We start from the raw sequence: 12186 nt of genomic DNA, 5'->3' as shown, positions 1-12186 counted from the left end.
CTCACCTTCAAGAGCAACCACATCCCGGTTCATACTTGTATTCACAAGACTTGATGATGAGGTCTTGCATCCTCTGTGTCGCTTCTTCCTCCTTTCCGTCCATTCTCCCTGTAATAATCCGTCATTCTCTTCATGTTGCTGCTCGTTTTCATCATCATCGTCGTCGTCTGCAGCACCAGCACCAGCACCAGCACCAGCACCAGCACCAGCACCAGCACCAGCACCAGCATCAGCACCGGCACCAGCAGCACCATCTCCCTTCTCCTCCATCTCATCCTCCTGCTCTTGGCTTCTCACTCACCTGCTCTTGACATTTGCGACAAGGATCGCGCGCCTTCGTAGCAACTTTTGCCATGATGACTCTCATTGCATAAGTGAAGAAAAGCGTTAAGACCGCACGAGCAGTCTTTCTTCGTGCCTGACCATGAAGTTTGAGAAACGAGAGCAGGTGAGAGTGCTCACCTAGTCCTGCTCTTGTAAAAGTTGCCGCGAGGAAACAAGCTAGGCAGAGAACCGTCAAGTGAAGAGGAAGGAAAGCAGACAAACAAGGGAGAAGAAACCCCCACAAAAAAAGGAAGTGAAAGAGGAGACACTCGAAGAAGGATTACGTCGTTTACCGTCTGTGCTCCCCATATTGCATGCCGTCATGGCGTTTTGAAACGCTTCTTTTTCGGATCCAGGGACCTGTCCCGTTATCTGCCTGTACATGACATGAGAAACAGGCCGGGAAAGGGACAAAAAGGAAGGGAGATCGTAACAAAATACAAAGAGACATTTGATACACGGTAAGGAGAGCAGGAGGGCAGGAGGGCAGGAGGGCAAGAGGGCAGGAGGGCAGGAGAGCAGGAGAGCAGGAGAGCAGGAGAGCAGGAGGGCAGGAGGGCAGGAGGGCAGGAGAGCAGGAGGGCAGGAGGGCAAGAGGGCAGGAGGGCAGGAGGGCAGGAGGGCAGGAGGGCAGGAGAGCTCGAGAGCAGGAGAGCAGGAGAGCAGGAGAGCAGGAGAGCAGGAGAGCAGGAGAGCAGGAGAGCAGGAGAGCAGGAGAGCAGGAGAAAGTATTTAACAAGAGATGGAATGAAACACATTCTCTCGTACATCCCGGCAAGGTAGAGACAGCCGTCCGCCTCTCCTAACGAGCAAGCGCGTTGAAGAAATTTGCGGACTCTCTTATTGTTCTTGCAGATGGTATCAGTCCGCGCGCACTGAAGATAATTTCCGAAGTAAAGACAAGCCTTGCCCTGTGAAGAGGTGCAGAGAAGGACAAGATTAGAAACACTGAACAAGTAGTCGAGAAAGAGTAGGTTACATCTCCAAGCTCGCAGGCCTTGCGGTATTCGAAGGCTTTTTTGATAGGAATGGAGGGAGAACTTTGATCGCTTGACTCCATGTGAACCTGCTGGGACATGAATAAAAAACTATCAGAGAAGGGAAGGCAGTGCCTTCCTGTCCTTGAGTCATCAACCTGCAATCACCTCTATCATGCTGGGACACTTCTTGCCCTCCATCTGCCTTCCTCCTCCTCCTCCTCCTCCTCCTCTCGTCCTATACTTCTCTTCTACTTATCCTCCTCATCTAATCCTCATCTCCTGCTCCTCTCCCTCCTGGGTTTAAGCCATTTTGGCAGAGGGTCTTATCTCAATGGGCTAACGGGTGGGGTACTTGAAATAGTTGTAGGGGTGGGGTTCCAAATGTGTTCAAATCTGAAATTTACGAAAATCTGAGATTTACCAAAATGAATTTCAACTCAATATTGAAAATGAAAGTTAAATTTTGAATATAATTGAAGCATTTTCATTGTGGGGTTCATAGGGACAATTGAGGAGTCCGGTGGCTGTATATATTTGATTTATAGCGAGTGGTTGATGGGGGAATGGATGGGGTGGGGTAGTCATTGAGAGGTAGTAGGGGTAGTCTAAGGGGGTCGTAGTGTCCAGGGGAGTTGACAGGATGGGAGGAGCAAGAAGGGAGGAGCGGGAAGGTGAGGAGAGGGAAGGTAAAGCAGAGATGAGGGAGCGACGGCAAAGGTTGGAAGGTCATCACAGAAATACAACACATGATACCTTGCGGTCAAAAGAAGACTGTGCATCATCGAAATTCCTACTGCTGTTTCTCTTACTTGCTGCTGTGACTGCGCTATCCAAGCCTGAGAGTTTAACCTCCAAGGCTCCAACTCCCCTTCATGTGTGGTACTATGGTTGGCTTGCGGCAATCTGCACAGGGGTGGGAGCGCTTCCTCTTCTGGTCTTCAGCAAGCCCTCAGGTTTCACCCTAGGTCTCTCCAATGCGGTTGCCGCAGGCATGATGCTGTCCGCGAGCTACAGTCTTGCCTATGAGGGTCTAGAACTAGACGATGATGGACTTATCTTGCTCGACGTCAAGATTTCACACGCATTTCGAGTCAGTGCAGGCGTGATGCTTGGAATCGCTTTTGTTCTTGTCACGAAGCAGATGGTAGAGACTTGGGATCAGTTTCACTTCGGCGACATCACCGGCTTGCAAGCTTCAAAGATTATTCTGATCGTAGCGGTCATGACCCTGCATTCCTTCGCCGAGGTGAGCGCCTTGACTGTGCTTGACGCGTTGAGAGATGGCAGTGCCGAACGATCTCTGACATGCAACAAGGGGCTCGGTATTGGAGTAGCCTTCTGCGGGAAAGGAGGAGCACATCTTGGAGCGTTCATCTCAATGAGGTGTTCTGACGCCACCTCTTGTAACGGCTCCTGACGTCTGCTGGCAGTCTGGCAGTGCACAACGTCCCTGAGGGCCTGGCGGTTGCGCTCGTGCTGGTGGGCTCATGTCTGTCTGCCTGAGCCCTCACGACAGCGTGTTAGGCTCCTCGAGGAGTCCCGAGGTTTCAAACCTTAGTCCTCGCCATCCTCTCCAGCCTCCCACAGCCCGTGATAGCGGTGATGCTTTGAGCCCGCCATGTTTTTTTCGACCTTCTTGTTCCTTCCTTGGGTCGCCGGTTGATCAGACTGCAGGTCCCTGTGTTTCTGTTCGTCGAGAACTTCATCGCATGGGAGCCTGTTGGTCTCGGGTAGGGCGAGAGTCTCTTGCACCTCGTGCGCCTTGTGAGTCTTTGCGAAGTTTCGCCGCCGGAGCCATGCTGTGGGTGGCAGTCTTCGAGCTCATTCTAGATGCCTTGAAAGAGATTCCAATCGAAACGTGATCCCTCTCGTGATTGAGACAGCAAGTGAAATCTCAATGACCCTGCTGGCAGGTGCTCTGTGTCGATATCTTGCTCGTTCGTCGCTATGATGGCAATCTCCAGCTGGTATGGAAACTTCTCTGCGAGGGTGGCTGTGATTTATTTTGAGTCGAATCAGGATAAACGTATCCACCTGAGCCGCCTTTAATCCCCTTGAGATTTCGTTTCCTGCTCAAAGCTTGATCCTCCGCCCTTCTCGCCGTCATGAGCTCTGCTCGAGATTATTCAGATCTCCCAGTAGCTCGTCCTCGCTAAGTGCTTCATCGTCTTCGCATGACTGGGCATCCGATGTGGCAGACACTTCTGTGAGGCAGGAGGAGGCAGCTTCTTTCCAGGACATGCTCCTCAGCCCAGCCTCCGCCATGGCGCGGAAGGCACTGAAGCGTTCGGGCTCGGGTCGAGAGAACTTGATCAGCTCTCCGGTCTCAGGATGTTTGACCTCGAGGCCGATGGCGGCCAAGCAGAGCCCGTGGCCTGTGTAGGACCTCCCGTACTTCTTGTCGCCAACGATGCTCACTCTCAGCCCATCCGCGCAATGAATGCGAATTTGATGGGTTCTTCCATGCAGGGGGTGTAGGTGGAGGGTTGTGACTACACCGTCCCTCAGGTTCGGAGCTGCTGTACGCAGCACAACCTTGTACTCTGTCTTAGATTCCTTCCCTCCGATTGCCAGGTCGATCACTCCCGACTCGTCCTCCACCCTCCCCTCCACAACTGCCGCGTAAGTTTTCTTCACTTCTCTGAGCGCAAACTGCCGCTGCAGCTCCGTGTAAGCCTGTCAAGCAAGGTGAGAGAAGCTTGCATCTTTCTGGTGAACCTTTTTGGTCTTGGCGACCAGCATGAGACCTTCGGTCGGCTTGTCGAGGCGATGGACGAGGAGAGGTCGCCACCTGCATGCAATTCACATCGCGAGGACCTCAACCCGACAACTCACAAGGCGCTTTCAGTCCCGGGCGGAGCAGTCTTCACGAAATGAGGGACACAAACGCGCATGCTCTTAGCCGCCTCCTGGTGCGTTTGTCCAGCCGGAGGATGGCTGAGGGCGATGGAGTTAATCGTCATGGATGCCTGATCACAAGCAGCATCCTACCAGCAAAATCCTGGCGGCTTGTAGACGCACGCAAAGAAATCGTCTTCGTAGATGACGTCAATCTACTGATTGTTCACTGCGAGCGTGGCAAAGAGCAATAGCAGGGACATGGTGGAGGTGGAAGAGGGGGCAGGGCATGAGGGCACTAAACGATCTAGGGAGGAGAAGAACAAGTGTCAGCCTCTCACGTGGAAGGGAGGGTCTCCGTAAGGCTTGAAGTTTGACTCCGTCCTCCCAGTGATCTGTACGCTGTCCCTTCCCAACATGACAAAATGATGAATCTTTCCTAACTGCCCGTTCACGAGCACGAGCCCTTTCCTCACAGTTTTGCGCGATGATGATAGGGAAGGGAAACGATCGGGGTCGACGGAATGAAGGAATTCTGAGAGTTTCATTTCCCTACCATTCGCCTCGTGGTTCACAACCTGACTGTAATCGGCTAGAACGGAGAATCCTGCCTTCATCCTGTCTGAAAACTTTCTGAAGCCCTCGATTATTCCTCCCGGCCTTAACCTCACGTTGAGACGGAATGCCGGGAAGGATGGGTTGCACAAGGGACGACTCCGCAAGGGAAATGATGCAGGGAAAGGTCCTCGCTGTAGGAGGAGCGCTGCTGGGACGGTTCTCACGCTTCGTATGGTCTTCTCCCTCTCATTTCCTTCGCTTCTTTCACTTCTCCTGCTTCTTCTCGTCGCTCCATGGAGCCATCGCAGCCCTCCTACGCTCTCACGTACCCGCTGCCGCCATGTCTGCATGTGCTACTTGAATGGCTTTGGTTACATCCTAGTATAGCAGCCGACATAGAAAACCAGTCCGCCCCAGATGAAGATACCGGCAAGACATGAGGCAGCCAAATTCAACCCCAGGCTCCTCAGTGTACCAACTGACTAGCCGGCTTTGACTTCTTGAACTGCTTCGGAATACCCGGGGCCGGGGGGGGCCGTACCGCGGGCCGGGTAGTACCGGGCGACGCCGGGTCACCGGGTGATCGCCGGTCCGGGGCCCGCTGGAGCCACGGTAGCTGTACGGAAGTTTGTTAGGCTTGCCACCGGCCGTGAGTCACACCGTACCGTGCGCCGGGCCCACTCGGATGCCGGTTGAACTTGAATCGACCGGCCACTGCAGAAGTACGAGAAGCTGCACAAACACACACAAAACACAAGCCCGAAAAGAACCAGCACTGTTGTGCAGCTTCTCGCTGTGTCGGTGTGTTCATGCAAGTTTAGCTTGTTCCTGCTTTGTTACCTTCTGCCAGGCACTGTCCAAGTTGACTGATTTGAAGTGTTCTACGACTCACGTTGTCAGCGTAGGCCAAGACTCGAACAGAGCCTAGGGGTCGGAGGGGACATCGCCTTGACAGACGCCTCAAGTACATTTTTGAAGGGAAGCTGACTGATCCTTATGAAAGAGGCCCGAAGGTCAGCAGAGTCTCCATAGTAGCTGGAGATCGGATAGGAGGCGAACAACCGGAGAGGCTCGCAAGCTTGCGGCAAGCGTGCTCCTTCGCTGATCGCGGCTCCCATCAAAATAGTTACTTTGTTTTGCTTGAGGCACTTTTTACCTTCTGCCAGTAAATCCGTCTCCGTTGTTACGACTCGCCCTGCCGCAGTGCCCTCGATGGAGTCGAGAGAGCTTGGCGCGGCGGTCGAGGGTGTTGAAGGCGCTCTTGATGGAACGTATGCCAGCCGTGCCAGTCAGATAGCGCCGAGTTAACAAAAACTCTCCTGTAAACCAAGACGTCTTACGTGTCAAGGCGGCAATGTAGTGACGAGAGCGGCGCGCAAACCAGGGACTCAGTGTGTACCACAGATGCCGGGGGGCGTCCTGCGTCATCAGGCACAGCAGCCGGGGCAGGTGGGATCGCCGCGCCATCTGCAGCCGGTGCAGGAGCCCTCACACGACGGTAGAGGATCGCTCCAGCATTATGAACGAAGTCGTGCGCCTCAACGAAGAAGGTCGCCAGAGGATGCTTCTGGGCACGGAGAGATCTCGAGCAGTGAACGTCCAGGCTATGAGGAGAGGGCAAGGTCCGGGACATGGGCTGGTCAGAGTACCAAGCGAGGAAGCGAGCGATAGCCGTATAGTAAACAGCGGGGTGTAGACCCTCAGAGGGCGTGAACTCGTCCCCTCCCCGACTATCAGCGGCGGAAGCTCCTGCTTGAACCTCGCAAACTCTAGCAGGTCGGGATGCGCGGCGAGGTACTGCGAGGAAGGCTAGCGGTGGTATTTCTCAAGCGCCAGGTGGACAGAGAGGTCAAAGCGACGAATCTGTGACTGGACCCGCGGGAGAAACGGAGATGACCCCTGGAGAAAGAAGCGCAGCCGCTTCTGGAGATGGCTCGCCCTCACTAGCGTCTTGAACATGAAGCCATGCTGGACGAGCCCGAGCTTCGAGAGCTCTTCGTTGAGGGTAGAAACCTTCGCTCGGAGCTGACTAGCATGAAATCCATCCGTGCCGATAGGCAGGCCGCCAAGTGTAATCCCGCCAGTGACGACCTCGAAGTGAAGAAGTTGAGTCTTGAGACGGCGCTTAAGGCTCTTCTTCAGCTGCGAGAGATCAGGGTGTTGATGCCAGGAGGGGATGTAAACTTTCGACTCGCGAGGTTGAATCTCTAGCTTCAGATCAGCCAACATGTACTTCTTCATAGCGGACGTAGCTGCAACGGCATCCTCGAGTGGACCGACAAGCACGACGTTGTCAGCATAGGCCAAGACTCGAACAGAGGGAAAAAGCTCTGCGATATGGAGGAGCAGGGGGTGGATACTGTGGCAGAAAAATACGCTGGAGGGGACATCGCCCTGACAGACGCCCGAGGTACACTGAACGGAGGCTGACTGACTTTTGTGAAAGAGTCGAAGGTCAGCAGAGTCTCCATAGTAGCTGGAGAGGTAGGAGGCGAACAAACGGAGATGCTCGCAAGAGGATAAGAGGGCAAGCGAGCGCCTTCAGTGATGCTCCCATTAAAGTAGTCGGGACTCGCACGTCCCTCGATTGCATCGAAGAGAGCCTGGCGGTCGAGGGAGTTGAAGGCGTTCTTGCATCCAAACTCACCAGCACTGACCAGGCACTTTTTACCTTCTGCCAGTAAATCCTATATTTCCGACGTATCCTTTCGGCACCGCAAGCCCAAGCGCGAAGCCCGGCGCGCAGGGTCAAGCAATCAAGCAACAAGCAGCAGGAGCATGCAGGAGGAATAAAATCCCTTAGACGTTTTGCTTGAGGCACTTTTTACCTTCTGCCAGTAAATCCGTGTCCGACTTAGACGCGATACCCGGACTCGGGAGGCAGCCGACTGACCACTGTCAGTCGAGACGTCCGCTGCCGCCACAAAGCGAGCGGTCGCGGACGGAGAAAGGGCAGCCGCCGACAAGGGCGGCCGGCGTTGCCCGGCCCGGGCCGGGGGTCCGCCTGGGGCAGCGCCGAGGACGGAGGGAGGCTGGACACAGGAACACGGTACCGCTCGAGGTAGTCCTCCTCACTTTTTACGAGACCAACACCGCCCGTGACGGCGGCGACGCCGCGGCAATGCCCAAGGACCGGCGTGACCCGACCGAGGGTATTACGGATTTACTGGCAGAAGGTAAAAAGTGCCTCAAGCGTTTTGTGTGTGATTGTGCAGCTCCTCGCTCATTGGATTGTTCCTGCTTTGTTTTGCTTGAGGGGCGGAGACGCCTGAGTCGCCAGCCGACAAGGAGCCGGCGATGCCCGGCTCCTTGCGGGCGCAAGCACAGAGGACAGCTCCTCCTCGGACTTTGTCGAGTCGCCCGAGGAGGAGTCTTCGCCGGAGGTCTCCGACTCCGATGGGGGAAACACGTCGAGTGGAGCCGACGATCGGCGCGGAGCTGGCGAGGCGTCTCCGTCCCTCACTGTGACGTCGGGTGCCTCTGGAGAGCTCGACACCACTGGGGTGCTTGCTGCTGGTCCGAGCTCGCCTGCTTCCTCCCCGGCATCGGTCGGGTCACGCCGGTCCTTGGGCATTGCCGCTGTGTGTGCGGCGTCGCCGCCGTCACGGGCGGCTACCGCTGACTCGGCTACCGCTGACTCGGAGGCTAGCGAGGAGGACTACCTCGAGCGGTACCGTCCAGCCTCCCTCCGTCCGCTGCCCCAGGCGGACCCCCGGGCAACGCCGGCTCCTTGTCGGCGGCTGCCCTTTCTCCGTCCGCGGCCGCCCGCTTTGTGGCGGCAGCGGACGTCTCGACTGACAGTGGTCAGTCGGCTGCCTCCGGGTATCGCGTCTAAGGGATTTTATTCCTCCTGCTTGCTTCTGCTGCTTGTTGCTTGATTGCTTGGCCCTTCGGCTGCTTGTCTGCGCGGCTTCGCGCTTGGGCTGGCGGTGCCGCGTCTGGGTGCCAGCAATGCTGGTTCTTTTCGGGCTTGTGTTTTGTGTGTGATTGTGCAGCTCCTCGCTGTGCGCTGTGTGCCAGGAGGTTTAGCTTGTTCCTGCTTTGTTTTGCTTGAGGCACTGTTTACCTTCTGCCAGTAAATCCATTAGCGAACAAGCTAAACCTCCAGGCACACAGCGCACAGCGAGAAGCTGCACAATCACACACAAAACACAAGCCCGAAAAGAACCAGCACTGCTGGCAACCGTCAGCAGACCCGGCATCGCCAGCCCAAGCGCGAAGCCGCGCAGACAAGCAGCCGAAGGTATAGGATTTTCGGGCAGAAGGTAAAAAATGCCTCAGCAGCCGAAGGGTCAAGCAATCAAGCAACAAGCAGCAGGAGCATGCAGGAGGAATAAAATCCCTTAGACGCGATACCCGGAAGCAGCCGACTGACCACTGTCAATCCATCTCTCTCGAGTCGAGACGTCCGCTGCCGCCACAAAGCGGGCGGTCGCGGACGGAGAAAGGGCAGCCGCCGACAAGGAGCCGGCGTTGCCCGGGGGTCCGCCTGGGGCAGCGGACGGAGGGAGGCTAGACACAGGAACACGGTACCGCTCGAGGTAGTCCTCCTCGCTAGCCTCCGAGTCAGCGGTAGCCGAAACCCACACCGCCCGTGACGGCGGCGACGCCGCGGCAATGCAGTAGTAATGGATTTACTGGCAGAAGGTAAAAAGTTCCTCAAGCAAAACAAAGCAGGATGCCCAAGGACCGGCGGGACCCGACGGATGCCCGGGGAGGAAGCAGGCGAGCTCGGACCAGCAGCAAGCACCCCAGTGGTGTCGAGCTCTCCGGAGGCATCCTGCTTTGTTTTGCTTGAGGCACTTTTTACCTTCTGCCAGTAAATCCGTTGTCTGCGCGGCTTCGCGCTTGGGCTGGCGGTGCCGGGTCTGCTGACGGTTGCTAGCCAGCAGTGCTGGTTCTTTTCGGGCTTGTGTTTTGTGTGTGTTTGTGCAGCTTCTCGCTGAAGTGCCTCAAGCAAAACAAAGCAGGAACAAGCTAAACCTCCTGGCACACAGCACACAGCGAGAAGCTGCACAATCTTCATTGGATTGTTCCTGCTTTGTTTTGCTTGAGGGGCGGAGACGCCTCGCCAGCCGACAAGGAGCCGGCGATGCCCGGCTCCTTGCGGGCGCAAGCACTCCTCGAGCCAGAGGACAGCTCCTCCTCGGACTTTGTCGAGTCGCCCGAGGAGGAGTCTTCGCCGGAGGTCTCCGACTCCGATGGGGGAAACACGTCGAGTGGCGCCGACGATCGGCGCGGAGCTGGCGAGGCGTCTCCGTCCCTCATGTCCCGGACGCTGACCTCTCCTCATAGCCTGGACGTTCACTGCTCGAGATCTCTCCGTGCCCAGAAGCATCCTCTGGCGACCTTCTTCGTTGAGGCGCACGACTTCGTTCATAATGCTGGAGCGATCCTCTACCGTCGTGTCAAGGCTCCTGCACCGGCTGCAGATGGCGCGGCGATCCCACCTGCCCCGGCTGCTGTGCCTGATGACGCAGGACGCCCCCCGGCATCTGTGGTACACATCCCTGGTTTGCGCGCTCTCGTCGACTCGTCTCATGAGCACTTCATTCCTCCCCCTGCGCAGCGAAATGTGACTCCTCTTGTCATGCGCGTCTTCCCTCGCCATGTGCATGCTCGCGCTGCGCTGACCGATCAGCAGCGTGATATCCTCACCTTGCACAGCCGCAGGACACACTCGCTCAAGTCGCAGGATAGGGTCTTGCAGTCTACCATCTTCGCTCATTTTCCTGAGCGAGACCTGAGCCACTCTCCGACGCGAGTCTCGAGCTACTACCCCCTCAAGGCCTTCCCGCACCGCTATGCTCAGATGCTCGACTGCTATCTCCATGGCATGCCGATCTGCCAGTGTCCGACGAAATGTGATGGATGTCAGCGCGAGCTCGACCCCTCCGTTGCTGCACATCATCTCCAGACCTGCAAACGCCGATCCTCCAAGCTTCCCACGTCGCATGACAACCTTACTCGTACGATTCGGTCGATGCTGAACGAAGCTGGTCTTCAGAGCGTCATCGATACAGTGGGGGATCCTCGTTCTCGACGGCAGGTACCCTCCCATCCTCATGGCCGCAAGATGAAGGGCGATATCCACATCCCTGGAATCCGCGATCGAGGGTCCGAGCAGTACGAGGGCTTGATGGCGGACGTGACGTTGGTCCACCCTTACATTGGTAGCTCTGCCGACCTGACCAAGTGGGGGGAGGTCAACCTCGACGCCCTCCATGTTGCAGCGTCTGAGAAGATTCGCAAACATCGCGCTGCATATGCCATGACTACTCCTCCTCGAGCGTTCATCCCTCTTGCCATCTCGACGGACGGTACCCTGCATCCTGACACCCTCCGCTTCATCTGGTATTTGGCGGACATCATTGCTCAGCGCTCGATGCCTCTTGAGGATGCGGCGTTTGGTCGGCACTTTGTGCCTGATGACGGCCCTGCTGCTGAGGTCTTGGCTCGCAAACGCGCCGCCACCTATCAGCGCCTCACCATGCAGCTGACGCTGGAGGCGCTCTTGTCTGGTGCGAGGCGCATGACGCCCTTGCGGGCGCAAGCACTTCTCGAGCCAGAGGACAGCTCCTCCTCGGACTTTGTCGAGTCGCCCGAGGAGTCTTCGCCGGAGGTCTCCGACTCCGATGGGGGAAACCCTTCGAGTGGCCCCGACGATCGGCGCGGAGCTGGCGAGGCGTCTCCGTCCCTCACTGTGACGTCGGGTGCCTCCGGAGAGCTTGACACCACTGGGGTACTTGCTGCTGGTCCGAGCTCGCCTGCTTCCTCCCCCGGCATCGGTCGGGTCACGCCGGTCCTTGGGCATTGCCGCGGCGTCGCCGCCGTCACGGGCGGCTACCACTGACTCGGCTACCGCTGACTCGGAGGCTAGCGAGGAGGACTACCTCGAGGAGGACTACCTCGAGGAGGAAGCCTACAGGATTTACTGGCAGGAGGAGGTTGTTCCTGCTTTGTTTTGCTTGAGGCACTTTTTATCTTCTGCCAGTAAATCCTCACTGTGACGTCGGGTGCCTCCGGAGAGCTCGACACCACTGGGGTGCTTGCAGCTGGTCCGAGCTCGCCTGCTTCCTCCCCGGCATCGGTCGGGTCACGCCGGTCCTTGGGCAGTGCTGGTTCTTTTCGGGCTTGTGTTTTGTGTGTGTTTGTGCAGCTTCTCGCTGTGGACTGTGTACCTGCCGGTTCAGCTTGTTCCTGCTTTGTTTTGCTTGAGGCACTTTTTATCTTCTGCCAGTAAATCCTATACCTGGCATTGCCGCGGCGTCGCCGCCGTCACGGGCGGCTACCGCTGACTTGGCTACCGCTGACTCGGAGGCTAGCGAGGAGGACTACCTCGAGCGGTACCGTGTTCCTGTGTCCAGCCTCCCTCCGTCCGCTGCCGCCCCAGGCGGACACCCGGGCAGCGCCGGCTCCTTGTCGGCGGCTGCCCTTTCTCCGTCCGCGGCCGCCCGCTTTGTGGCGGCAGCGGACGTCTCGACTG

General features: G+C 57.1%; 2 protein-coding genes across 2 annotated transcripts; one reads left to right on the top strand and one right to left on the bottom strand.

The window, feature by feature from the left end:
• Positions 1-312: 312 nt before the first annotated feature.
• On the bottom strand, positions 313-1461 carry GUITHDRAFT_152585 (hypothetical protein; the record flags this gene model as incomplete). The annotated part of the gene is made up of 5 exons (XM_005832789.1): positions 1304-1461; positions 1093-1235; positions 618-700; positions 463-501; positions 313-418 (listed from the first exon to the last, which is right to left on the bottom strand). Coding segments are annotated over exons 1-5 (377 nt in total), but the record flags the coding sequence as incomplete, so codon positions are not given.
• Positions 1462-1954: 493 nt separating this feature from the next.
• Positions 1955-3760, top strand: GUITHDRAFT_152584 (hypothetical protein). The gene is made up of 8 exons (XM_005832788.1): positions 1955-2550; positions 2620-2687; positions 2735-2783; positions 2829-2903; positions 2979-3034; positions 3085-3162; positions 3218-3271; positions 3324-3760. Exons 1-8 carry the CDS (start codon positions 2002-2004, stop codon positions 3340-3342), a joined length of 948 nt encoding a protein of 315 aa, XP_005832845.1. The 5' UTR covers positions 1955-2001; the 3' UTR covers positions 3343-3760.
• Positions 3761-12186: the final 8426 nt, after the last annotated feature.

This window comes from Guillardia theta (assembly GCF_000315625.1).
Source record: "Guillardia theta CCMP2712 unplaced genomic scaffold GUITHscaffold_33, whole genome shotgun sequence".
Taxonomy (NCBI): domain Eukaryota; class Cryptophyceae; order Pyrenomonadales; family Geminigeraceae; genus Guillardia; species Guillardia theta.
Note: the sequence above shows the minus strand (reverse complement) of the source record. Positions and strands in the feature narration are given on the sequence as shown.